Consider the following 26,811-nt stretch of genomic DNA (forward strand, 5'->3'; position numbering starts at 1 on the left):
TCACATTGTCAACTCCGCCTCTCAAGCTAAAGTGTCGTCAGCTGTTCTCTCTGTTGACGCAGAGAAGGCCTTTGACCGTCTGGAGTGGACCTATCTTTGGGCTGTACTGAAACATATGGGACTAGGTAAAATTTTTATAAATATGGTAAAAATTATATTTTCTAATCCATCAGCCAGTGTCATAACCGGAAATATTAGTTCTCCTCCTTTCAAAATCACTCGTGGAAGTAGACAAGGGGATCCGATCTCTGCAAGCATGTTTATTTTATCCCTTGAACCTTTAGCCCAAGCTATACGGCAATCAGAAAACATTAAGCCAATCTCTGTAAATTCTACTGATCAACATATTTCGCTTTATGCGGATGACATCTTGTTATATATGGAGAATGTATCTCAGTCTCTCTCAAGCCTCCTGAAATTTTTTGAAAAATTCAGTTCAATTTCAAGTTATAAAATAAACTGGACCAAATCAGCACTAATGTACCTAAGAACCACTCCTAACTCTGTGCTTGACCATGAGATCCCGGTTGTAACCCAATTTAAATATCTTGGTATTGATATATTTCCTTCAATTGAAAAAATTGTGTCTGTAAACTACAATAGAACCATTAGGTCAATCATAGACGATCTCAATCGATGATGTAATATACCTGTCTCCCTTTCCGGAAGAGTCTCTATTATCAAAATGAACATATTACCTCGAGTAAACTTCTGTAGTTCCATGATTCCTATTGCCCCACCTGTTGCTCATTGGGAAAATTTACATAGAGCAGTCTCAATTTATATGGCGAGGCAAGCGAGCTCGGGTTAAACTTACTACCTTACAAAATGAGCGGCAATCTGGTGGTTTAACTGTGCCAAATTGTAAGTTATATTTTCAAGCGTTATCATTTCGTCCTCTGTTGAGTTGGTTTAATTTAAATTCTGAGGCCCCCTGGCTTAATATTGAAAAACATATTGTGGCGCAGATTCGTTTACAAGACATTGTCTTCACAGATATTTCACTAAAGCAATGTAGATTACGTTATGGTCCGATAATAGCGCATGCCATATCTTTATGGCGCAAATATGAAAAGTTACTTAAATGGGATACTAAGTGGCATGAACAGACTCCCTTATTTCATAACCCTTTTTTGCTTAGCGGAGGCCGCAGTTTTGTAGCTCAATCATGGTCCAATTGTGGCATTCATGTACTTGGCGATGTTATGGAGGACAATGGTCTAAGAACATTCTCAGATCTGAAAGAGTCATATAACTTACCTGGCACCTCCTTTTTTTATATTTACAGCTCTGTTCGGCTATGCGAGCCTATGGAGTTACTCCGTTAATACCTGTTATCCAATCGTGGAGCACAGAATTGGGATTAGAACACCATCACTCTATCAATTGGACCAGAGTTTGGGGAAATATTACTATGGCATCACGAAACCCAAATCATCAGCAGATTCATTTCAATTTTGTCCATAAAACATATTTAACCCCCCAGAAAGCTTATAGAATGAGACGTGCTATTTCACCAAACTGTACACTTTGTTCTCTAAATACTACTGGTACTTTTACACATATGATGTGGGAATGTCCCACAGTTAAAAGTTTCTGGGAACAGTTAACTAATTATCTATCTAAAGTATTACAAAAACATATTCCCTGTTGTCCCAAATTACTTCTCTTTAATGATGATGATTCTTTAGCTTTAAGTATTGTTCAGAGATTTTGGCTGGCAGGAAGTACTGCTGCAAAAGAAAATGTTGGCGCTGCGATGGCAAGCTCCACACTCTCTGCCCTTTAATCACTGGAAACAGTTATTAGCTGATGTTGTAACAATGGAGCTTTCTACAGCTAGATTAAATGGTGCAAGCTATCAAACAATAGATAGCTGGAACCATATTCTCTATCAAGTTAGGACCTTCACTATATAGCTAGCAGGACATAACACATCCTTCCTACATCCATGTTTAAGGAAGTTTTCTGCTCTGTTGGCCCCAGTCTAGTCACTATCATAAACTCATCCCTAGCCTCTGGTTCTGTCCCAATCTATTTTAAGGAGGCAGTCGTACAGCCACTCCTTAAAAAGCCCAACCTAGACCCCACCATCCATCCATCTGCTGACTCTGGTGAATGCTCTGTTCTGGTCCTGTTAGACCTGAGCGCAGCGTTTGACACGGTCAACCACAACATCCTTTTGGACAGGCTCAGGGAGTGGGTGGGCATCTCTGGGAGCGCTCTAAACTGGTTTGCCTCTTATCTGAGGGAGAGAACGTTCTCGTGGCTGTGGGTCCTTTTAAATCTGACCCCACCCCCCTCTCATGTGGGGTACCACAGGGATCGGTGCTAGGACCACTCCTCTTTGCCATTTATATGCTTCCCCTAGGCCTCCTCATCAATAAATTCACTGGCATTAAATATCACTGCTACGCAGACGACATACAACTACTCTGCTCTTTTAAACCCGACAACTTGGAGAAACTCAGCCTTCTCCAGGAGTGCCTGCTCGGCATTGAGAGCTGGATGGGGAGTAACTTCCTCCAGTTAAATGCAAATAAAACAGAGGTGCTGATCGTAGCAGCTGAAAAGACTGCAGCTAGAGTGGCCACTCACTTGGGGTCCCTTAAAGACAACATACGTCCCCACCTGAGAAACCTGGGTGTTGTCTTTGACCAGGCCATGAACCTAGACCAGGGGTCGGCAACCTGCGGCCTCGAGGCTGCATGCGGCTCTTTAGCCAATCAGCTGCGGCTCCCTGGCACAAAAGAAAAATTAAATTACTTTTTATTTTAATTTTTTTCTTATTTTGGAGATCGATGTCATACTGTGACACTGAAATGAAAAAATATTTCATCAACTAAGATATTTAGTCAACAAAAGGCTTACCTGTATGCCTGATATGTGGTGCGAAATTGGCGAATAATGAAAAATTTACTTTTTATTTTATAGATTTTCCACAAATAAGGGAAGGACTCTAATAGAGCTGCATATAGTTCAGGGTTTTATTTCAAAGTAGGTCTACAGATGCCAGTGTTTTTTTCTCCTTTTCTGTGTTTTATTTCAAAGTAGGTCTACACATGGTATTCTTTTTTCAAAGTGGACTACTTTCTATTTTATAAATGTTCCACAAATAAGGGAAGGACTCAAATATACCTGAATAGTTTAGGGTTTTATTTCAAAGTCGGTCTACAGACACCAGTGTTTTGTCTCCTCTTCTGTGTTTTATAAAAAAATAGGTCTACACAGCCAGTATTTTTTCTCCTCTTCATAAGAGTTTGAGGTTTTCCTTTGGTAAAAACAGGTAAAAACAGCAATTAAAGTCAAAAAAATTCTTTTTGTTGCTTTATAATCCCATTAATGCAACAAACTGTGTGCTATAAGTATAAAGTATAATAAATCGCAAATTACTTTGGGTATGCAATTGTCAGGCGTTTTATGCTAAATGTGGGGTATGCTTGGGGATATATAAAACGTTATACACTGTGTTATCTTCATTTTAAGGGTAAATAGGTTGTGCGGCTCCCTGAGCATTTTATTTTGTGGGACGGGGGAAAAGTGTCTCTTTTGATAGTAAAGGTTGCTGACCCCTGACCTAGACAAACATGTCAAAACACTCACACGCACCTGCTTCTTTCACCTCAGAAACATTGCAAAACTGCGCACCATCATATCTCACTCTGAACTAGAACTATCCGTGCATGCTTTTATTTATAGGCTTGACTACTGCAACTCACTTTTCATGCCTTTGATCATGCATAGGCGCCTTTTCTTGTCCTCACTGTTCTATAGTTTTGTTTTAATTAGTGACTCATGATTTTATCCAAATTCTTTTATTCTACTTTTCTATCTGGTTTCACTGTTTTTAACTGCTGTTTGTTTGTTGTCATTTATTTCTGATTTTGTTTTATTGTGTTTTTATATTAAGCTGTAGTGTAAAGCACCCTGTGCATTCGTGCTGTGAAGGGTGCTATATAAATAAAGGTCATTCATTCATTCATTCATTCATTCATTCATTCATTCATTCATTCATTCATTCATTCATTCATAACTAATTATATCTGTATAATTCTTTTTATTTTTTATTTTCTTGGTCTTTGTTGACATTTTTGTTCAATTAATTTTCTTCTCAGGCCTATGACGGGGTTATTATTATTATTATTATTATTATTATTATTATTATTATTATTATTATTATTATTATTATTATTATTATTATTATTATTATTATTATTATTATTATTATTATTATTATTATTATTATTATTATTATTATTATTATTATTATTATTATTATTATTATTATTATAATTATTATTATTATTATTATTATTTTATTTATTTTTTGTCAACGGTGGTTGGTGCAGGGGTTAGGGGGTAGGAGTTTTTTTTTTTTTTTTTTTATGAGGCAAGGGGCAAGCCAATGCATGTAATTGGCAAATAATTTAAATGTATGTTTTATGTGCATTGTATGCCTGTACCTGTGCCTTTTCTTCCAAAAGATTAAAAATAAATATATAAAAAAATATATATATAGATTCTTGCTAAACGTTCACAGAAGGTAGACACACTAACTGCGTTCCAATCTATGCCAATAACGTTCAGTTTTGTGGTAGATAATCCAGAGAAATAAGACAAATAAAAGAAATCCACCCACAAGTAATTTGCTGTACAGTAGCTGGCTTGGGCTGGGTAGGGTCGTTTTTCAATATTTCAACGCTCATTCGAAGCTCAAGGTCTCGTCTCCTCATATGACTACAAACCAAATTGCGACGCTTGTAAATGAATGTATTTCAAAAACGAATAGTTCACTAATAACACTTTAGACCAGGGGTCCCCAAACTTTTTCCTGTGAGGGCCACATAACTTTTCCCTTCTCTGGTGGGGGCCGGGGTCAGTTTGTAACAGAAAAAGTGTGACGATCGCAGGGGTGCCTAAACGTAAACATTTATTGTTTTCCAGAAAGCCACACATAACCAAATATTAATAACCCTTTCCGGGATCTTCACAGAAAAAAAAGTCAGGAAATAAATAATAACAAATAAATAACACTATTTATGAAATAAATATAGAGTATCTACAGACCACCTAGCTCTAGCTCTGTACTATTTAAAAGCACAGTGCAGGACACACTCAAAGGTTATCGCACCTCAGAGATGGCAGTGGACATGTATGACAGGACAAAGGCCTTGGGATTGAGGAACATACTACCAGCCAAAGGAGGAAGCAGAAAAGGATGGACGAGTATGTAGTTGAGTCATCTTGTGGCACAAGCTCAGACCTCATGGAGATCAGCTGAGACAGAGACTGTTCTATCCAGTCCTCGACAGAATGCTGCAAGAGCTTGAGAGCAGGTTCTCGTGAGTTGGAGAACAACTTATGAGAGGCATACAGGCATGTTATCCATGCAGCCTCAGACCAGTTTCTCTCAGTGGAATTGCTGCCACACATTACAATATCCAACTACTGCCAGAGGAGATCACAGTTGCAAAGTGTTTCCTGGCCAGGACAGGCAGAGATGCAGTCCCTACTATCCAAAGTGTCTTTTCCCTCCTGGATGATAATAATAATAATAATAATAATGCATTTTATTTATAAGGCGCCTTTCAGGACACTAAAAGAAAAGTCCACAAATCGGTGAATGAAAAAATTATAGGATCAAATGAAAACTACTACTTACTAAAAATGGATGTTTAAAAGTACTAAAAACCAACTAAATATATCAAACACTAACAAACATTCAGCACAGAGAATGGGGATGCTGCCGCCGGGCCAAATGTGGAGGCGGGCCGTAGTTTGGGGACCACTGCTTTAGACTATTGGTAAACAAACGTATTGCTGAAAATATACACTGACTGCTGTTGTGACATGGTTAGGGTCTTTACTCTTGGCTACATTTGACAAAGAAAACGCAACATTAATCCATACAGTCTGTAGACATGGATTTATGACATGATGTCCTTTTGGGTCCGGTACCGGACCCGTCTGGCTGAAGAGATGAACACATTGGGGACGAAGTACGGATATATCCGGCTTTCGAATCCATGCGTTTGTGGACAGAATCACGGAGATATCCGTGGGAACAGTGACATCTCCTTAGCAAATGACCTCAATACCTTCTATGCGAGGTTTGATGCTGGTAATAACAACACCAGCTCACAAGCCTCGGCAATGGGGGGGGGGGGGGGTCGGCTGCTGATGGAGGCGCAGTGTTCAGGGTAACAGAGCATGAGGTGAGGCGGACCTTTAAAAAAGTGAATATCAGGAAGGCAGCAGGTCCGGACGGCATCCCCGGCCGCGTCCTAAAAGTCTGTGCCGACCAACTGGCCCCAGTATTCACTGACATATTTAACCTGTCCTTAGAACAGGCTGTCATCCCCACCTGCCTGAAGAAGTCCACTATTATCCCTGTACCCAAAAAATCCAAGCCTGCTTGCCTCAACGACTACCGCCCTGTAGCTCTCACCTCCATAGCCATGAAGTGCTTTGAGAAGCTAGTAAAGGGCTACATCTGCTCCTCCCTCCCCATCAACATGGACCCCCTGCAATTTGCATACCGCCCCAACAGGTCCACGGAGGACGCCATATCCCATGTGCTGCACACAGCAGCATCACACCTGGACAAGAGGCAGGGGAACTATGTGAGAATGCTATTCATCGACTACAGCTCGGCATTCAATACCATAGTCCCCTCCACTCCATACTCATAGCCAAGCTCAGGGACCTGGGCTTGGGCTATGACCTCTGCCAGTGGGTCTTGGACTTCCTGACTGGCAGACCCCAGGTGGTGAGAGCAGGCAACTGCACCTCCTCATCCATCACCCTCAACATAGGGGCCCCCCAGGGCTGTGTTCTGAGTCCCCTCCTCTACTCCCTGTACACACACGACTGTGTGGCTCAGCGGAGTAGCAATACAATCGTCAAATTTGCTGACGACACAGTGGTGGTGGGCCTGATCTCTGCCAACGACGAGAGGGCCTACCTGGAAGAGGTCAAGGTCCTGGCGGGATGGTGCCAGGAAAACAGCCTCTCCCTGAACGTCAGCAAAACAAAGGAGATGATTGTGGACTTCAGGAGGTCGGGGGTCAAGGACTACAGCCCCCTCAGCATCGACGGGGCACCGGTTGAGAGAGTCAACAGCTTCAAGTACCTCGGAGCCTACATATCCGAGGACTTGACATGGACCACACACATTGACAGTGTTGTGAAGAAGGCACGACAACGCCTCTACTTCCTCAGGCGCCTAAGGAAGTTCCAAGTCAGCCAGAAGATCCTTAAGAACTTCTACTCATGTACAATAGAGAGCATCTTGACCGGCAACATCACCTCCTGGTTTGGGAATAGCACTGCACAAGACCGAAGCAGACTACAAAGAGTGACACGTTCAGCCGAACGCACAATTGGAGGGGGGCTCCCCACCCTCCAGAACATTTACTACAAGCGTTGCAAGGGCAAGGCTAAGAGAATCATTAAAGACTCCAGTCACCCGAACAACTGCCTCTTTGAACTGCTGCGGTCAGGCAAGCGATACCGGAGTCTCAAGGCGAGCACAGAAAGACTCAGAAGAAGCTTCTATCCCCAGGCCATCAGGCTGCTAAACGAACAATGAATGAACACTACACAACAACAACCACCAAACGCACATAGCACACACATCCACACGCACACACCCACTTTAAACAAACACACTGTAGCACCCACTCCACACACTTTATAGCACACACCCACTTTAAACAAACACACTGTAGCACCCACTCCCCACACTTTATATTTATATTTATGGATGAAGGATTGCACTACAACTCGTACACCTTACTGTAAATTGTACCTAAAATTGTACCTCATCCCATTTCTGCTTTGCACTAGATAGTACTGTACATTAGTACACTGCATAGTATTGTGTATTGTATATTATATGGTAACTCAGAACATTGTACATATGTCTATACCGAACACTGTGACCTCATTTTCTTCTTCTAAATTCATGCTATATTATGTTATTATGTTATTTGATACTATCTTGTCTAGCACAGTCTCTGGAGCGTAACAGTAAGAAGCATTTTGTATGAAAGTATTCTGTACTTCTGTATGACAACTATTAAAGAACTTGAACTTGAACTTGGGAAGTTGTTATTGCTTTTATTCCATTTTAATAACCTGTTCAAGGTCGCCGAGCGGCACTGCAGATCTTCCCTACTCTATGAATTCGACAATGTGCAATACCGGCCAGATCCTCTTAGGGGCGCTATCGCGCTACTGCAATGTGCCCTGTGGGCGAACGGATCAGTCTCTTTGTTTTCTTTCAACTGAGATTTGAGTAGCACGATTCTGGATCTGCAGCCTGTAGCTTGGATTACGTTTCGAATCGCAGATTTCACCATGCAATAAGGGGATTTATCATCAGCCAATGGACATATCGATCTACCAGATGGCGATCGATAACGGGGAAATGCTCGGGGAGGAGATCCCACCGGCTCATGGTAAGATCTTTTTCACGTAAATTACAGCCCGATCAGAGCTTGCTATGATACTCAACCAGCCGACCAGCGTATGTGGCTACTTAGACGAACACGGTTATTGGTAATCAATAATAATAAACGACGTCCCCCGCCCCCCCCCCCCCTTCCATGCATACATGCTTTGGGATCGTCCGGATCATATGCAGTTTGAGTTATTTCTGTAGCATCTGTAAAACGGAAATGCCATTGGATATAACATTAGCAGCTATTAGCTCTATAACTAGCCTTCCAGAAAATATACTAGTCCAAATCTGCTATAAAGCTTATATTCACGGCGCTATAAAATGAGAACCTATTGATGCATATTTTTTTCTTTAAGCCATTTTGAAGGGACGGTTTATGGACTCAATTGACAATGAGAATGGACAGATAGCAATACTATAAAGTATAGATTTAGCTGTACAAAAAGCCACACGTTTGTTTACAAAAGCTGGCCCTCAACCATTATATTAGACGGGCCCCAGTGGCCGCGAAAGTGTTAAGAGATGTTGTGTTTCTTTTTCAAATTTAGCCAAGAGTAAAGACCCTAACCTTATCAAAACAGCAGTCAACATGTATATTTTCAGCACTACGTTTGTTTAGCAATGATTTGAAGTGTTATTAGCTAAATATGAGCTTATAGAAATCTCTGCGCGTTGCATCGGAAATGATGATTTTGACGCGAGGACAGGAGGAAGCCGTCATGAAATCGTTGTAGTTAGTGACCTCTCTCTCTCTCTCTCTCTCTCTCTCTCTCTCTCTCTCTCTCTCTCTCTCTCTCTCTCTCTCTCTCTCTCTCTCTCTCTCTCTCTCTCTCTCTCTCTCTCTCTCTCTCTCTATCTCTCTGTGTTTATATCTGTGTTTATATCTGTGTCTCTCTCTCTAGTTGGCAGGCCTATCGTTAGTGGCCTCTCTCTCTCTCTCTCTCTCTCTCTCTCTCTCTCTCTCTCTCTCTCTCTCTCTCTCTCTCTCTCTCTCTCTCTCTCTGTCTCTCTCTCTAGTTGGCAGGCCTATCGTTAGTGACTCTCTCTCTCTCTCTCTGTATATATCTGTGTCTCTCTCTCTAGTTGGCAGGCCTATCGTGGTGCACCAGACTCCGTCGCCCAGCAGCGAGAACATCGACAGTCTCCACGCTCGTTACCTGGAGGGTCTAACCAGGGTGTTTGAGGAACATAAAGCAGCATACGGCATCTCTGAGGATAAACACCTGCTCTTTATATAACAAACACACTGAAACACACACACACACACACACACACACACACACACACACACACACACACACACACACTGACGCTGGTTGTCATACCAAGCCATAGACAGTTCACTGCATTTCACTGCGTGCCCTGGTATGTATGTGACAGATAAACCTCTTGACAGTTCCCACACCCCGCAGTGTGATGTGAAGCCATGCCCACTATGTGTATGATGTCATGTGTTTACTGTGATACTGATGGAGACGAGATGTAAATAGTGACGTGTGGCTGCGTGATGAATGTCATAATGGGTTTGAATAGGAACTAGAATTCTAGTGTTAGGGTTAGTATCTAGGTTAGGGTGAGGTTAGCATTCCCTATTGCTTTCAATGTGGAATGCCAATAGATGGCTAGTTAAACTCATTGTAATATCAATAGGCGGTTGGCTAAATCTATTGCTTTCAATGTGGAATGCCAATAGATGAATAGCTAAACTCGTTGTTTGCAATGGGGAATTTCAATAGGTGGTGACTGACCCAAAGCCAAGGGAACATTACAGGTGCGGTATGAGCAGAGGGTTGAGCGATATGGAAAAGAATGAATATCACAATATCCAGGGGTGTAAAAAGTACCCAGAAATGATACTTAAGTGAAAGTATGGGTACCGTCTCAAAATCGTACTCAAGTAAAAGTCAGAGTATCTGGCTAAAAACACACTTGAGTAAAAGTTAAAAAGTTTCTACTTTTAAATGTACTTAAGTACTAAAAAGTCAAAGTAGAAACTTTTTTTCTGACCGTCTATTCTTCTGATAGCAGGTGTTTAATTAACGTTAACGTTAGTTTGGCCAGAGAAACAAATATACTAATTAAAATAGGACCTGCGAGATTTGTACAGTACTTTGTAGGTCTGCATTTTAAATGTAAGGAGTAAAAAGCATGTTTTTTTTCTCTGAAATGTATCTCAAACCCTGCCCTCTTTTCTTGATCTTCCAATCACAACGGTCTCTTGCCTCGGACAAGCTTTGTTTGTCCGAGGCAAGCGACAGTTGTGATTGGAGGATCAAGAAAAGAGGGCAGGGTTTGAGATAGGTCCTTGAGTAAAAGTACAAGTATACAAACCTAATAATACTTGAGTAAAGTACAAATCCCCAAAACAGTACTTAAGTATTGTAACGAAGTACAATTACTCAAGTACTTTACACCCCTGACAATATCCAGAAGCCCTTTTTTCTATGCCTATAGCGCATCACAGTGTTTGCTTAGGTATATAATCACATTTATCAGAGAATCCAGGGGATGCTAATCAGACTACTCCTGGGCCCCGTTCCCCGTACCTGGTTCAACTAAGTCGATCAAGATGTCATTATCCAGATTCAGTTAACCCGATGTTTGAAGCCGGGATTTTCCTGTTCCTCGAAGGTGGATTCAGTCTCGTTAACTCAAGCCAGACTTGAGACCCAGGATAAATGCGCATGCCCGCCTCAGCCGAGAAGGCAGCAAGTGTCGAGAGCAGAGATCCTGATTCTCTAGCGGCATTGATTGATTAATTGATTAAAAACTTTAGTAACATATTGCAGTACGGCTCAATCGCCTCGCCGACAAGTTAAATGCGTTATCTATAGGCTAATTTTAAGTCCCTCATTACCTCAATCAATCAGATTATATTTCTTTAAACTTGCCTGCTGGATTGAATAATCAAATGAGATCTTGCTAGCGAAAATAATTAGTTGAACTGTTATACAGAATAACGATACGGCTCTCTTCCCATTGATTGATGTATGGTCGATCTTATACTTATCTCCACTGTGGTCTAACGGGTTCTTCTTTTGACTTTCACGCAGACGACCGGGGTTCGAAACCCGGTCTTTTCCTTCTTTTTGCGATGTAGGAATAATTCAATTTGGTGCACGTTGAGAGCTATATAAAGAATGACATCCTCAATGCATGTAGATTTATAATATTTTAACTTACAACTCGGCTACTTTGGCGTATAATCATTAATATTATATTCCAAAAAATTATATTGGAAACACAGGGATTCGAACACCAGTCGCTGGGTTGGCAGGATTGAGCACTACCGCTGCGCCACTGTGCCAGATGGGATAAATTCATTGTTTATACATTAATGAACGAGAGACCCGTGTTTAGAATATTCTTTATTTTGAATGAAGTTTTCTCTCTTTATCCTCATTCATTAATGTGACGTCAACGGCTCATTCAATTTCTCAAATCCGTCAAACAGCGCATCTCATCAGACATCTTAATCCCAGTTACAATTAAAATAACCACATAATGTGTACATCGCACCGAGCGAGCGCCACGGTATATATAACGTGCATTATTTAGGACAAAGTGAATTTAGTATCAGCATTTTGGGTCTATTTTACATTTCAAAAGCCCCCTCTGGAAGAATGGAGCACAAAAACGTAATTCAGAATGGTATAAAGCAGATCCTAGACTGTGGGAATAATTTCAGGAAACGCGCTGTCACTTTCTTTGCGGGGGCGTGGCTGTGCTTCATCCGGCTAACTTGAATTTAAACCCTGCTTTCGACCAGGCTCAAACTTTTGGATCTGTTGTCATGGTGATTTGGACAATCCAGGTACGGGGAGCCGGAAAGTCCGGCTTAAGTCAGACTTAACCGAAAGTTATCCGGCTAACTCAGTTATCCAGGTACGGGGAACGGGGCCCTGGGTGGTAATGAGAAGTAAGGCATAATGATACAATAACATGTTGAAACAAACTGTTCACAAATCATTTTGTGTGAAATCTCACTTACTCTTTACTATTTTAGCATTGATTTAGACAGCAAAATTGTATCACAATTCTCTATATTTAAATTAAAATACAATATCACAGTTAGATGATTATTTGGTAGGCCTATATAGTGCCCAGCCCTAAAAAGTATTATGATTCCATTTTAACAGCAGCATATCTGGAATTTACAGACTGATCGCTGCTGGGAAAGTGAAAAAATATCAATATAAACTGCTGGCAGAAAATAATTTGATTTGAAGTAATTCTTTGAAACTTTGGATGTAATCTATTAGAAATGTGTATTTTGAAGTGTTTCCTCAACATGTTTACTACAACTCGTGCAAAGTGTGTAGATCCTTGGAAATGCTGAATGTATTAAAACGTTTGATTCAAATGATTAAAAGTTTGGAAATACTGTATTTTTGTCTTCGTGATCATTTCGAGATAACTGTGTGTCGGTTTTAACGGCAGGTTTGGAATGGAATCTCTTCTTTACACAGAATACTCGAATATTAGTTCCCCAATACTTCATACATGCCCTGATCCGAGGCCGCCACTAGATGTCGCCATGGTAACAGTTACCGAGGAAACTCTTAATGGGGCGGAGGGGGCGGGACTTCCGGTGTCAGAAAAGTTGTCAACAGGTCGGAGAACAGAGAGAGAGAGAGGTACAGGAGGAGGAGGAGGAGGAGAGGAAGGAGAGAGTGATGTAGTGACTTCATCTCCAAACTGCCGACAGGAGAGAGAAAGAGACTGGAAGAGAAGGAGTGGATTAATCTGCCAGATGGAGAGACAGAGAATTATTAAAAAAGAAAGAAGACATTTGGACATGGATTTGACCAATATCATCATCATCATCATCATCATCATCATCTGACTGCGAGGAAGAGGAGGTGAAGAAGAGAGTGACAGTTGGAGAAGTGAGTGAGAGAGGAGGACAGGAGAGAGTTAAAGAAAGTGAGAGTTGAAAGAAGGGGAGGAAGGGGTAGTCGAAAACAGAAGAGAGTTATTAATAAAGAGAGTGACAGTTGGATACGGGAGAGAGAGAGAGAGATGGAGGAGTGTTGGACGTGACGTCCCTTTAAACCGACGCTTTCTGCCGGTTCATCTCGTCAGAACGAGGAGGAGGAGAGGAAGTAACGAGAAGAAGAGGAACAGATCAGATCATTTGGGATCTGGCTGGGGGGCTTGATCTCTCTCTCTCTCTCCCTCTCCCTCGGGATGGCGTGACGCGGGCCTCGTATAGAGGGGCTATTGTGTCGGTGATGACGTCATCCTGCTCCTCACCCACAACGTGCAGCCTGCTGGTACTATATTCTGAACCTCTGTGTGTCATGATGTGTCTATTATTATTATTATTATTATTACTACAGATCTACTAACCCACTGGTTCAACTGAACACAGAGAGGGAGAGAGAGAGGGAGGGGGGGGAGAGAGAGAAGGGGGGGGAGAGAGAGAGACACACACACAGAGAAACTGTTTCATCACTTCTTCCTTCCTGTGTGAAAGATATAAGTCAGCCTGTCTATCTGACCGACACACAGACAGAGAGAGAGAGAGGAGTCAGCCTGTCTATCTGACCGACACACAGACAGACAGAGAGAGAGGAGTCAGCCTGTCTATCTGACCGACACACAGACAGACAGAGAGAGAGAGAGGAGTCAGCCTGTCTATCTGACCGACACACAGACAGAGAGAGAGGAGTCAGCCTGTCTATCTGACCGACACACAGACAGACAGAGAGAGAGGAGTCAGCCTGTCTATCTGACCGACACACAGACAGAGAGAGAGGAGTCAGCCTGTCTATCTGACCGACAGACAGAGAGAGAGAGAGGAGTCAGCCTGTCTATCTGACCGACACACAGACAGAGAGAGAGAGAGAGGAGTCAGCCTGTCTATCTGACCGACACACAGACAGACAGAGAGAGAGAGAGGAGTCAGCCTGTCTATCTGACCGACACACAGACAGAGAGAGAGAGAGGAGTCAGCCTGTCTATCTGACCGACACACAGACAGACAGAGAGAGAGGAGTCAGCCTGTCTATCTGACCGACACACAGACAGACAGAGAGAGAGAGAGGAGTCAGCCTGTCTATCTGACCGACACACAGACAGACAGAGAGAGAGGAGTCAGCCTGTCTATCTGACCGACACACAGACAGAGAGAGAGAGAGAGGAGTCAGCCTGTCTATCTGACCGACACACAGACAGAGAGAGAGAGAGAGGAGTCAGCCTGTCTATCTGACCGACACACAGACAGACAGAGAGAGAGAGAGGAGTCAGCCTGTCTATCTGACCGACACACAGACAGACAGACAGAGAGAGAGGAGTCAGCCTGTCTATCTGACCGACACACAGACAGACAGAGAGAGAGAGAGGAGTCAGCCTGTCTATCTGACCGACACACAGACAGACAGAGAGAGAGGAGTCAGCCTGTCTATCTGACCGACACACAGACAGACAGAGAGAGAGAGAGGAGTCAGCCTGTCTATCTGACCGACACACAGACAGACAGAGAGAGAGGAGTCAGCCTGTCTATCTGACCGACACACAGACAGACAGAGAGAGAGGAGTCAGCCTGTCTATCTGACCGACACACAGACAGAGACAGAGAGAGGAGTCAGCCTGTCTATCTGACCGACACACAGACAGAGAGAGAGGAGTCAGCCTGTCTATCTGACCGACACACAGACAGACAGAGAGAGAGAGGAGTCAGCCTGTCTATCTGACCGACACACAGACAGACAGAGAGAGAGGAGTCAGCCTGTCTATCTGACCGACACACAGACAGAGAGAGAGAGAGAGAGGAGTCAGCCTGTCTATCTGACCGACACACAGACAGACAGAGAGAGAGGAGTCAGCCTGTCTATCTGACCGACACACAGACAGACAGAGAGAGAGGAGTCAGCCTGTCTATCTGACCGACACACAGACAGAGAGAGAGAGAGGAGGCAGCCTGTCTATCTGACCGACACACAGACAGACAGAGAGAGAGAGAGGAGTCAGCCTGTCTATCTGACCGACACACAGACAGACAGAGAGAGAGAGAGGAGTCAGCCTGTCTATCTGACCGACACACAGACAGAGAGAGAGAGAGGAGTCAGCCTGTCTATCTGACCGACACACAGACAGACAGAGAGAGAGGAGTCAGCCTGTCTATCTGACCGACACACAGACAGACAGAGAGAGGAGTCAGCCTGTCTATCTGACCGACACACAGACAGACAGAGAGAGAGGAGTCAGCCTGTCTATCTGACCGACACACAGACAGAGAGAGAGACAGACAGAAATTGAAAGTTGATTGTGACTCGTCTAATCTTCACGCTCGTCTGAGCGCTGTTGACACAATCTGAGGGCTGCTCAACCTGTATTACACAGAACCACACCGCGAGAACCCAACACGTGCAGAACCACAGAACCTGTACTACACACAGTCACACACACGTGCAGAACCACAGAACCTGTATTACACACAGTCACACACACGTGCAGAACCACAGAACCTGTATTACACACAGTCACACACATACAGAACCACACCGCGAGCAAATGATGTTGCAAATAGTCACTGCTAACAACCACACCCTCTGAGAGAGAGAGAGAGAGAGAGAGAGAGGAGGTAGGTAGAGGGACAGAGCATGTAGCGAGTGAGATATTAATAGTGATAGAGAGATAGAGAGATAGATAGATAGATATATGTGACAGTTTGACTTTATTTCCTCTATTTGGTCTAAGAGCAAGAGAGAGAGAGAGAGAGAGAGAGAGAGAGAGAGAGAGACAATGAGTGGGGGTAAAAAGAGGAGTGGCTTCCAGATCACCAGTGTGACATCAGACTATTCGGACACATCCACCAGCCAATCAGCTTCTAACCCTCTCAACATCCTCCAATCAACTGTCAGTCCTCAGGGAAGCTCCTCCCAGCCCACCACACCCTCCCTTTTGAGGAAATACAGTTCCCATGATGCCGCGGGGCAGGGCGCGTGCTCCTCCAGGTTCCGAGTGGTGCGATTGGCCGGTGGGCGGGGCGAGCCATATCACCGGGGGCGATGGACCTGTACAGACTTCCTGGAGCGAGAGGAAGGGGCGGGGTTTAGACGGGTGATGGACAGCATGCGACACGCCCACTCCCTGGAATCACTGGAGTCCATTGGTCTGGACAGAGAGAGAGGCGGGGCCAACATTCCCATACATGCTCTCAAAGGGGCGGGGCACCAGGTACACTCTCAGGGCACCTCCCACCTGCTGGCTCAGCCAATCAGAGGAGAGGTGGGGGGCCTTGGCGGGATTAGGCCCCTCCTCCTCCACAGTGGCCCACCCTCGCCTACACACCAGGAACCAATCAATGTTCGCCTCCTGGACTCTAAGGACCCAATGGGAGCACGTTTCTTTGACTCTACCCCCCCTCCACCCTCACCCCGCCCACGTAACATCCCTCCTCCTCTCCGATTGGATGTCGACGCATCTGGACGGGTGAGAGACTTAGATCATATTATATATATATATATATATATATACACACATACTTTACATACTACATATAAATCACATAAGTAACAGAACATTGAAGTGGCCCACTGATATAAAACTCTTCAGCCTATCAGATGGCTGCTTGTTGTGCAGAGGACTAACTTGTAACCCTTATTTCATACAGCGTTTGACCTCAAAGAGAATGACTTCCACTAAGTTTATTAATCTAGTTCATAACTGGGGAGACTGAAAAATTATGAAATATCAAATCACAATGAGGTCACAACAAGGTCACAATCCACAAGGATTCCAAACCAGGTGCATGCAGGAGTCCCTGACACCATGGGGGCGGGGCCTCACGTCCTATAAAGTAGCTTACAATAAAACAACGTTTAATTTATTATCATTATCTCCCAGGTCGCAGACCAAAACACTCACCTACCTGCGACCAGGTTCTATAGCCAGGAGTAGGATAGCTGCTCTCAGGTAGGATAGCTGCTCTCAGGTAAGATAGCTGCTCTCAGGTAGGATAGCTGCTCTCAGGTAGGATAGCTGCTCTCAGGTAAGATAGCTGCTCTCAAGTAGGATAGCTGCTCTCAGGTAAGATAGCTCCTCTCTCAGGTAAGATAGCTCCTCTCAGGTAAGATAGCTCCTCTCTCAGGTAAGATAGCTCCTCTCAGGTAAGATAGCTGCTCTCAGGTAAGATAGCTGCTCTCAGGTAAGATAGCTCCTCTCAGGTAAGATAGCTGCTCTCAGGTAAGATAGCTCCTCTCTCAGGTAAGATAGCTACTCTCAGGTAAGATAGCTCCTCTCTCAGGTAAGATAGCTCCTCTCTCAGGTAAGATAGCTCCTCTCTCAGGTAAGATAGCTCCTCTCTCAGGTAAGATAGCTCCTCTCAGGTAAGATAGCTGCTCTCAGGTAAGATAGCTCCTCTCAGGTAAGATAGCTGCTCTCAGGTAAGATAGCTCCTCTCAGGTAAGATAGCTGCTCTCAGGTAAGATAGCTCCTCTCAGGTAAGATAGCTCCTCTCAGGTAAGATAGCTGCTCTCAGGTAAGATAGCTCCTCTCAGGTAAGATAGCTCCTCTCAGGTAAGATAGCTCCTCCTCTCAGGTAAGATAGCTCCTCCTCTCAGGTAAGATAGCTCCTCTCTCAGGTAAGATAGCTCCTCTCAGGTAAGATAGCTCCTCCTCTCAGGTAAGATAGCTCCTCCTCTCAGGTAAGATAGCTCCTCTCTCAGGTAAGATAGCTCCTCTCTCAGGTAAGATAGCTCCTCTCAGGTAAGATAGCTCCTCCTCTCAGGTAAGATAGCTCCTCTCTCAGGTAAGATAGCTGCTCTCAGGTAAGGTAGCTCCTCCTCTCAGGTAAGATAGCTCCTCTCTCAGGTAAGATAGCTCCTCTCTCAGGTAAGATAGCTCCTCTCAGGTAAGATAGCTCCTCTCTCAGGTAAGATAGCTCCTCTCTCAGGTAAGATAGCTCCTCTCAGGTAAGATAGCTCCTCTCTCAGGTAAGATAGCTCCTCTCTCAGGTAAGATAGCTCCTCTCAGGTAAGATAGCTCCTCTCAGGTAAGATAGCTCCTCTCTCAGGTAAGATAGCTGCTCTCAGGTAAGATAGCTGCTCTCAGGTAAGATAGCTGCTCTCAGGTAAGATAGCTCCTCTCAGGTAAGATAGCTGCTCTCAGGTAAGATAGCTCCTCTCAGGTAAGATAGCTCCTCTCTCATGTAAGATAGCTCCTCTCAGGTAAGATGGCTGCTCTCAGGTAAGATAGCTCCTCTCAGGTAAGATAGCTGCTCTCAGGTAAGATAGCTCCTCTCTCAGGTAAGATAGCTCCTCTCAGGTAAGATAGCTCCTCTCTCAGGTAAGATAGCTGCTCTCAGGTAAGATAGCTCCTCTCTCAGGTAAGATAGCTGCTCTCAGGTAAGATAGCTCCTCTCTCAGGTAAGATAGCTCCTCTCTCAGGTAAGATAGCTCCTCTCAGGTAAGATAGCTCCTCTCAGGTAAGATAGCTCCTCTCAGGTAAGATAGCTGCTCTCAGGTAAGATAGCTCCTCTCTCAGGTAAGATAGCTGCTCTCAGGTAAGATAGCTCCTCTCAGGTAAGATAGCTGCTCTCAGGTAAGATAGCTCCTCTCTCAGGTAAGATAGCTGCTCTCAGGTAAGATAGCTCCTCTCAGGTAAGATAGCTCCTCTCTCAGGTAATATAGCTCCTCTCTCAGGTAAGATAGCTCCTCTCTCAGGTAAGATAGCTCCTCTCAGGTAAGATAGCTCCTCTCTCAGGTAAGATAGCTGCTCTCAGGTAAGATAGCTCCTCTCTCAGGTAAGATAGCTCCTCTCTCAGGTAAGATAGCTCCTCTCAGGTAAGATAGCTCCTCTCAGGTAAGATAGCTCCTCTCAGGTAAGATAGCTGCTCTCAGGTAAGATAGCTCCTCTCTCAGGTAAGATAGCTGCTCTCAGGTAAGATAGCTCCTCTCAGGTAAGATAGCTGCTCTCAGGTAAGATAGCTCCTCTCTCAGGTAAGATAGCTGCTCTCAGGTAAGATAGCTCTTCTCAGGTAAGATAGCTCCTCTCTCAGGTAATATAGCTCCTCTCTCAGGTAAGATAGCTCCTCTCTCAGGTAAGATAGCTCCTCTCAGGTAAGATAGCTCCTCTCAGGTAAGATAGCTCCTCTCAGGTAAGATAGCTCCTCCTCTCAGGTAAGATAGCTCCTCTCAGGTATGATAGCTCCTCCTCTCAGGTAAGATAGCTGCTCTCAGGTAAGATAGCTCCTCTCTCAGGTAAGATAGCTCCTCTCTCAGGTAAGATAGCTCCTCTCAGGTAAGATAGCTGCTCTCAGGTAAGATAGCTCCTCTCTCAGGTAAGATAGCTCCTCTCTCAGGTAAGATAGCTCCTCTCTCAGGTAAGATAGCTCCTCTCAGGTAAGATAGCTCCTCTCTCAGGTAAGATAGCTCCTCTCAGGTAAGATAGCTGCTCTCAGGTAAGATAGCTCCTCTCAGGTAAGATAGCTCCTCTCTCAGGTAAGATAGCTGCTCTCAGGTAAGATAGCTCCTCTCAGGTAAGATAGCTCCTCTCTCAGGTAAGATAGCTCCTCTCTCAGGTAAGATAGCTCCTCTCTCAGGTAAGATAGCTCCTCTCAGGTAAGATAGTCTCTCAGGTAAGATAGCTCCTCTCAGGTAAGATAGCTGCTCTCAGGTAAGATAGCTCCTCTCAGGTAAGATAGCTCCTCTCAGGTAAGATAGCTCCTCTCTCAGGTAAGATAGCTCCTCTCTCAGGTAAGATAGCTCCTCCTCTCAGGTAAGATAGCTCCTCCTCTCAGGTAAGATAGCTGCTCTCAGGTAAGATAGCTCCTCTCTCAGGTAAGATAGCTCCTCTCAGGTAAGATAGCTCCTCCTCTCAGGTAAGATAGCTCCTCCTCTCAGGTAAGATAGCTCCTCTCTCAGGTAAGATAGCTGCTCTCAGGTAAGATAGCTCCTCTCTCAGGTAAGATAGCTGCTCTCTCAGGTAAGATAGCTGCTCTCAGGTAAGATAGCTCCTCTCTCAGGTAAGATAGCTGCTCCCAGGTAAGATAGCTCCTCTCTCAGGTAAGATAGCTGCTCTCAGGTAAGATATCTCCTCCTCTCAGGTAAGATAGCTCCTCTCTCAGGTAAGATAGCTGCTCTCAGGTAAGATAGCTCCTCTCTCAGGTAAGATAGCTGCTCTCAGGTAAGATAGCTCCTCTCTCAGGTAAGATAGCTCCTCTCAGGTAAGATAGCTCCTCCTCTCAGGTAAGATAGCTCCTCTCAGGTAAGATAGCTCCTCTCAGGTAAGATAGCTCCTCTCTCAGTTAAGATAGCTGCTCTCAGGTAAGATAGCTCCTCTCTCAGGTAAGATAGCTCCTCTCTCAGGTAAGATAGCTCCTCTCTCAGGTAAGATAGCTCCTCTCTCAGGTAAGATAGCTCCTCTCAGGTAAGATAGCTCCTCAGGTAAGATAGCTCCTCTCTCAGGTAAGATAGCTCCTCCTCTCAGGTAAGATAGCTCCTCTCAGGTAAGATAGCTCCTCTCAGGTAAGATAGCTCCTCTCAGGTAAGATAGCTGCTCTCAGGTAAGATAGCTCCTCTCTCAGGTAAGATAGCTCCTCTATCAGGTAAGATATCTCCTCTCTCAGGTAAGATAGCTCCTCCTCTCAGGTAAGATAGCTCCTCTCAGGTAAGATAGCTCCTCTCTCAGGTAAGATAGCTGCTCTCAGGTAAGATAGCTGCTCTCAGGTAAGATAGCTCCTCCTCTCAGGTAAGATAGCTCCTCTCTCAGGTAAGATAGCTCCTCTCAGGTAAGATAGCTCCTCTCTCAGGTAAGATAGCTCCTCTCAGGTAAGATAGCTCCTCTCTCAGGTAAGATAGCTCCTCTCTCAGGTAAGATAGCTCCTCTCAGGTAAGATAGCTCCTCTCAGGTAAGATAGCTCCTCTCTCAGGTAAGATAGCTCCTCTCTCAGGTAAGATAGCTGCTCTCAGGTAAGATAGCTCCTCTCTCAGGTAAGATAGCTCCTCTCTCAGGTAAGATAGCTCCTCTCAGGTAAGATAGCTGCTCTCAGGTAAGATAGCTCCTCTCAGGTAAGATAGCTCCTCTCTCAGGTAAGATAGCTCCTCTCAGGTAAGATAGCTCCTCCCAGGTAAGATAGCTCCTCTCAGGTAAGATAGCTCCTCTCTCAGGTAAGATAGCTCCTCTCTCAGGTAAGATATCTCCTCTCAGGTAAGATAGCTCCTCTCAGGTAAGATAGCTCCTCTCTCAGGTAAGATAGCTCCTCTCTCAGGTAAGATATCTACTCTCAGGTAAGATAGCTCCTCTCTCAGGTAAGATAGCTACTCTCAGGTAAGATAGCTCCTCTCTCAGGTAAGATAGCTCCTCTCTCAGGTAAGATATCTCCTCTCAGGTAAGATAGCTACTCTCAAGTAAGATAGCTCCTCTCTCAGGTAAGATAGCTCCTCTCAGGTAAGATAGCTCCTCTCTCAGGTAAGATAGCTCCTCTCTCAGGTAAGATAGCTTCTCTCAGGTAAGATAGCTCCTCTCTCAGGTAAGATAGCTCCTCTCTCAGGTAAGATAGCTCCTCTCAGGTAAGATAGCTCCTCTCAGGTAAGATAGCTCCTCCTCTCAGGTAGACATAGGACCTCTAACCTGAAGAGCCTCAGAACGCCTCAGAAGCACATTCACTCACCGACGGCGGAGGCAACCATGCAAGGTGCCAACCTGCTCATCAGGAGCAATTAGGGGTTAAGTGTCTTGCTCAAGGACACATCGACATGCTGCCCGGGAGGAGCAGGAATCAAACCGGGAACCTTCCGATCACCAGATGATCACTCACCACTGTCCGAAATCAGGACTTGGTATACGTTTCCTTTCCTGATAACAACCCTGTATTTATGTATTTTGTATGTATTTACTCATTCCACTAGTATTACTTCTGCTCCATTACTATTACTATTGCTATTATTATCTTTTCTGCCTTTACCTCCGCTCCCCCTCCCCCATGCTGCTATAACACCTTTACCTCCCCTCCCCCTATTACTACTAACGTTGTTTTCTTAAAGTTGTTGGTTACCTGTGCTTTTTATATGCAAAGGTACCTTGTTCCAGTACACAGCTCCACTAAACGTATTATTAGAACCTTTCCCCATGTTGGTGTGGTGACCATGTTGGTGTTACACCAGGGCAGGGCAGCAGCGCTAGCTCTAGTGTGGTGACCATGTTGGTGTTACACCAGGGCAGGGCAGCAGCGCTAGCTCTAGTGTGGTGACCATGTTGGTGTTACACCAGGGCAGGGCAGCAGCGCTAGCTCTAGTGTGGTGACCATGTTGGTGTTACATCAGGGCAGGGCAGCAGCGCTAGCTCTAGTGTGGTGACCATGTTGGTGTTACACCACGGCAGGGCAGCAGCGCTAGCTCTAGTGTGGTGACCATGTTGGTGTTACACCAGGGCAGGGCAGGGCAGCAGCGCTAGCTCTAGTGTGGTGACCATGTTGGTGTTACACCAGGGCAGGGCAGCAGCGCTAGCTCTAGTGTGGTGACCATGTTGGTGTTACACCAGGGCAGGGCAGGGCAGCAGTGCTAGCTCTAGTGTGGTGACCATGTTGGTGTTACACCAGGGCAGGGCAGGGCAGCAGCGCTAGCTCTAGTGTGGTGACCATGTTGGTGTTACACCAGGGCAGGGCAGGGCAGCAGCGCTAGCTCTAGTGTGGTGACCATGTTGGTGTTACACCAGGGCAGGGCAGCACCGCTAGCTCTAGTGTGGTGACCATATTGGTGTTACACCAGGGCAGGGCAGGGCAGCAGCGCTAGCTCTAGTGTGGTGACCATGTTGGTGTTACACCAGGGCAGGGCAGCAGCGCTAGCTCTAGTGTGGTGACCATGTTGGTGTTACACCAGGGCAGGGCAGCAGCGCTAGCTCTAGTGTGGTGACCATGTTGGTGTTACACCAGGGCAGGGCAGGGCAGCAGCGCTAGCTCTAGTGTGGTGACCATGTTGGTGTTACACCAGGGCAGGGCAGGGCAGCAGCGCTAGCTCTAGTGTGGTGACCATGTTGGTGTTACACCAGGGCAGGGCAGCAGCACTAGCTCTAGTGTGGTGACCATGTTGGTGTTACACCAGGGCAGGGCAGCAGCGCTAGCTCTAGTGTGGTGACCATGAGTGTCCCCGCTCCTCTGGAAGTGATCTTTGAAGTGCTCTGTTGTTATATACATGATGCGCCGCTCGGAGGTGCAGTTCAGCTGACCTCTCCTTCAGGGGAAGCCAACTCAGCTGACCTCTCCTTCAGGGGAAGCCAACTCAGCTGACCTCTCCTTCAGGGGAAGCCAACTCAGCTGACCTCTCCTTCAGGGGAAGCCAACTCAGCTGACCTCTCCTTCAGGGGAAGCCAACTCAGCTGACCTCTCCTTCAGGGGAAGCCAACTCGTGTGGCAGTGAAAGGGTTAATGCCATCCTCTCTCCTCCCAGGTAGCTGACTGGTCTTTAATGCCACTCTCTCTCTCTGCTCCCAGGTAGCTGACTGGTCTTTAATGCCACTCTCTCCTCCCAGGTAGCTGACTGGTCTTTAATGCCACTCTCTCTCTGCTCCCAGGTAGCTGACTGGTCTTTAATGCCACTCTCTCCTCCCAGGTAGCTGACTGGTCTTTAATGCCACTCTCTCTCTGCTCCCAGGTAGCTGACTGGTCTTTAATGCCACTCTCTCTCTCTGCTCCCAGGTAGCTGACTGGTCTTTAATGCCACTCTCTCCTCCCAGGTAGCTGACTGGTCTTTAATGCCACTCTCTCTCTCTGCTCCCAGGTAGCTGACTGGTCTTTAATGCCACTCTCTCCTCCCAGGTAGCTGACTGGTCTTTAATGCCACTCTCTCTCTGCTCCCAGGTAGCTGACTGGTCTTTAATGCCACTCTCTCCTCCCAGGTAGCTGACTGGTCTTTAATGCCACTCTCTCTCTGCTCCCAGGTAGCTGACTGGTCTTTAATGCCACTCTCTCTCCTCCCAGGTAGCTGACTGGTCTTTAATGCCACTCTCTCTCCTCCCAGGTAGCTGACTGGTCTTTAATGCCACTCTCTCTCCTCCCAGGTAGCTGACTGGTCTTTAATGCCTCTCTCTCTCCTCCCAGGTAGCTGACTGGTCTTTAATGCCACTCTCTCCTCCCAGGTAGCTGACTGGTCTTTAATGCCACTCTCTCCTCCCAGGTAGCTGACTGGTCTTTAATGCCACTCTCTCCTCCCAGGTAGCTGACTGGTCTTTAATGCCACTCTCTCCTGCCAGGTAGCTGACTGGTCTTTAATGCCACTCTCTCTCCTCCCAGGTAGCTGACTGGTCTTTAATGCCACTCTCTCCTCCCAGGTAGCTGACTGGTCTTTAATGCCACTCTCTCCTCCCAGGTAGCTGACTGGTCTTTAATGCCACTCTCTCCTCCCAGGTAGCTGACTGGTCTTTAATGCCACTCTCTCCTCCCAGGTAGCTGACTGGTCTTTAATGCCACTCTCTCCTCCCAGGTAGCTGACTGGTCTTTAATGCCACTCTCTCTCCTCCCAGGTAGCTGACTGGTCTTTAATGCCACTCTCTCTCCTCCCAGGTAGCTGACTGGTCTTTAATGCCACTCTCTCCTCCCAGGTAGCTGACTGGTCTTTAATGCCACTCTCTCTCCTCCCAGGTAGCTGACTGGTCTTTAATGCCACTCTCTCTCCTCCCAGGTAGCTGACTGGTCTTTAATGCCACTCTCTCTGCTCCCAGGTAGCTGACTGGTCTTTAATGCCACTCTCTCTGCTCCCAGGTAGCTGACTGGTCTTTAATGCCATCCTCTCTCCTCCCAGGTAGCTGACTGGTCTTTAATGCCACTCTCTCTCCTCCCAGGTAGCTGACTGGTCTTTAATGCCACTCTCTGCTCCCAGGTAGCTGACTGGTCTTTAATGCCACTCTCTCCTCCCAGGTAGCTGACTGGTCTTTAATGCCACTCTCTCCTCCCAGGTAGCTGACTGGTCTTTAATGCCACTCTCTCTGCTCCCAGGTAGCTGACTGGTCTTTAATGTCATCCTCTCTCCTCCCAGGTAGCTGACTGGTCTTTAATGCCACTCTCTCCTGCCAGGTAGCTGACTGGTCTTTAATGCCACTCTCTCTCCTCCCAGGTAGCTGACTGGTCTTTAATGCCACTCTCTCCTCCCAGGTAGCTGACTGATCTCTAATGCCATCCTCTCTCCTCCCAGGTAGCTGACTGGTCTTTAATGCCACTCTCTCCTCCCAGGTAGCTGACTGGTCTTTAATGCCACACTCTCCTCCCAGGTAGCTGACTGGTCTTTAATGCCACTCTCTCCTCCCAGGTAGCTGACTGGTCTTTAATGCCACTCTCTCTCCTCCCAGGTAGCTGACTGGTCTTTAATGCCATCCTCTCTCCTCCCAGGTAGCTGACTGGTCTTTAATGCCATCCTCTCTCCTCCCAGGTAGCTGACTGGTCTTTAATGCCATCCTCTCTCCTCCCAGGTAGCTGACTGGTCTTTAATGCCATCCTCTCTCCTCCCAGGTAGCTGACTGGTCTTTAATGCCACTCTCCTCCCAGGTAGCTGACTGGTCTTTAATGCCACTCTCTCCTCCCAGGTAGCTGTCTGGTCTTTAATGCCACTCTCTCCTCCCAGGTAGCTGACTGGTCTTTAATGCCACTCTCTCCTCCCAGGTAGCTGACTGGTCTTTAATGCCACTCTCTCCTCCCAGGTAGCTGACTGGTCTTTAATTCCACTCTCTCCTGCCAGGTAGCTGACTGGTCTTTAATGCCACTCTCTCTCCTCCCAGGTAGCTGACTGGTCTTTAATGCCACTCTCTCCTCCCAGGTAGCTGACTGGTCTTTAATGCCATACTCTCTCCTCCCAGGTAGCTGACTGGTCTTTAATGCCATACTCTCTCCTCCCAGGTAGCTGACTGAGGGCTTGGCAGAGAAATGCTGACCACCAAGGTCAATGTCAGTTGACTTGAACTTCCGTAAACCTAGGTTATGATCCAAAAACTATAAATTCAGTTTTGGCCATATGAAGAGACAACTTGTTGTCTATTAGCCATTCTCTGATCTTGTTAAATGTCTCACTTATAAGAAGCTTATGATAAGAACATAGCCGAATCATCAGCATATAGGAACAGATTTAGTGTACAAGCTGGCTTCATGTCGTAGATTAATAAGAACAGTAGAGGACCCAAGACGCTCCCCCGTGGGAGGCTTGTTACCAGCTGTTCCTTGGATAGAACGTTTGGAATAGTTGATGTAGTGATATAACTGTTCATGTCTTACTTTCTCCAAGACCTTGGCGGTGACACTCAGAATGGAGACAGACAAATAAAATAAATAATAAAATAACTAACCGTACTGTCATGCACTTGTCCTAATATATTATACCTACACTGTAGCACTCAACACTTTGATGAACATTGTTACT

General features: G+C 45.6%; 2 protein-coding genes across 2 annotated transcripts in view; both read left to right on the top strand.

Moving 5' to 3' along the window:
- The window catches only part of mogat3a (monoacylglycerol O-acyltransferase 3a), a gene marked incomplete at both ends in the record, with an annotated part of 30,972 nt that extends 21,270 nt beyond the window's left edge, over positions 1–9,702 (top strand). The window contains 1 exon segment of the mRNA XM_084327683.1: positions 9,548–9,702. Coding sequence (XP_084183809.1) covers positions 9,548–9,702 — 155 coding nt within the window.
- A 4,175-nt stretch (positions 9,703–13,877) lies between these two features.
- tsc22d4 (TSC22 domain family member 4) overlaps positions 13,878–26,811 on the top strand; it is a 115,724-nt gene continuing 102,790 nt past the window's right edge. Inside the window, exon 1 of the mRNA XM_084327455.1 lies at positions 13,878–16,903. Coding sequence (XP_084183581.1) covers positions 16,214–16,903 — 690 coding nt within the window. The 5' untranslated portion in view covers positions 13,878–16,213. The remainder of the gene's footprint in view (positions 16,904–26,811) is intronic.

This window comes from Notolepis coatsorum, assembly GCF_963971535.1.
Source record: "Notolepis coatsorum genome assembly, chromosome: 13".
In the NCBI taxonomy this organism is placed as follows: Eukaryota; Metazoa; Chordata; class Actinopteri; order Aulopiformes; family Paralepididae; genus Notolepis; species Notolepis coatsorum.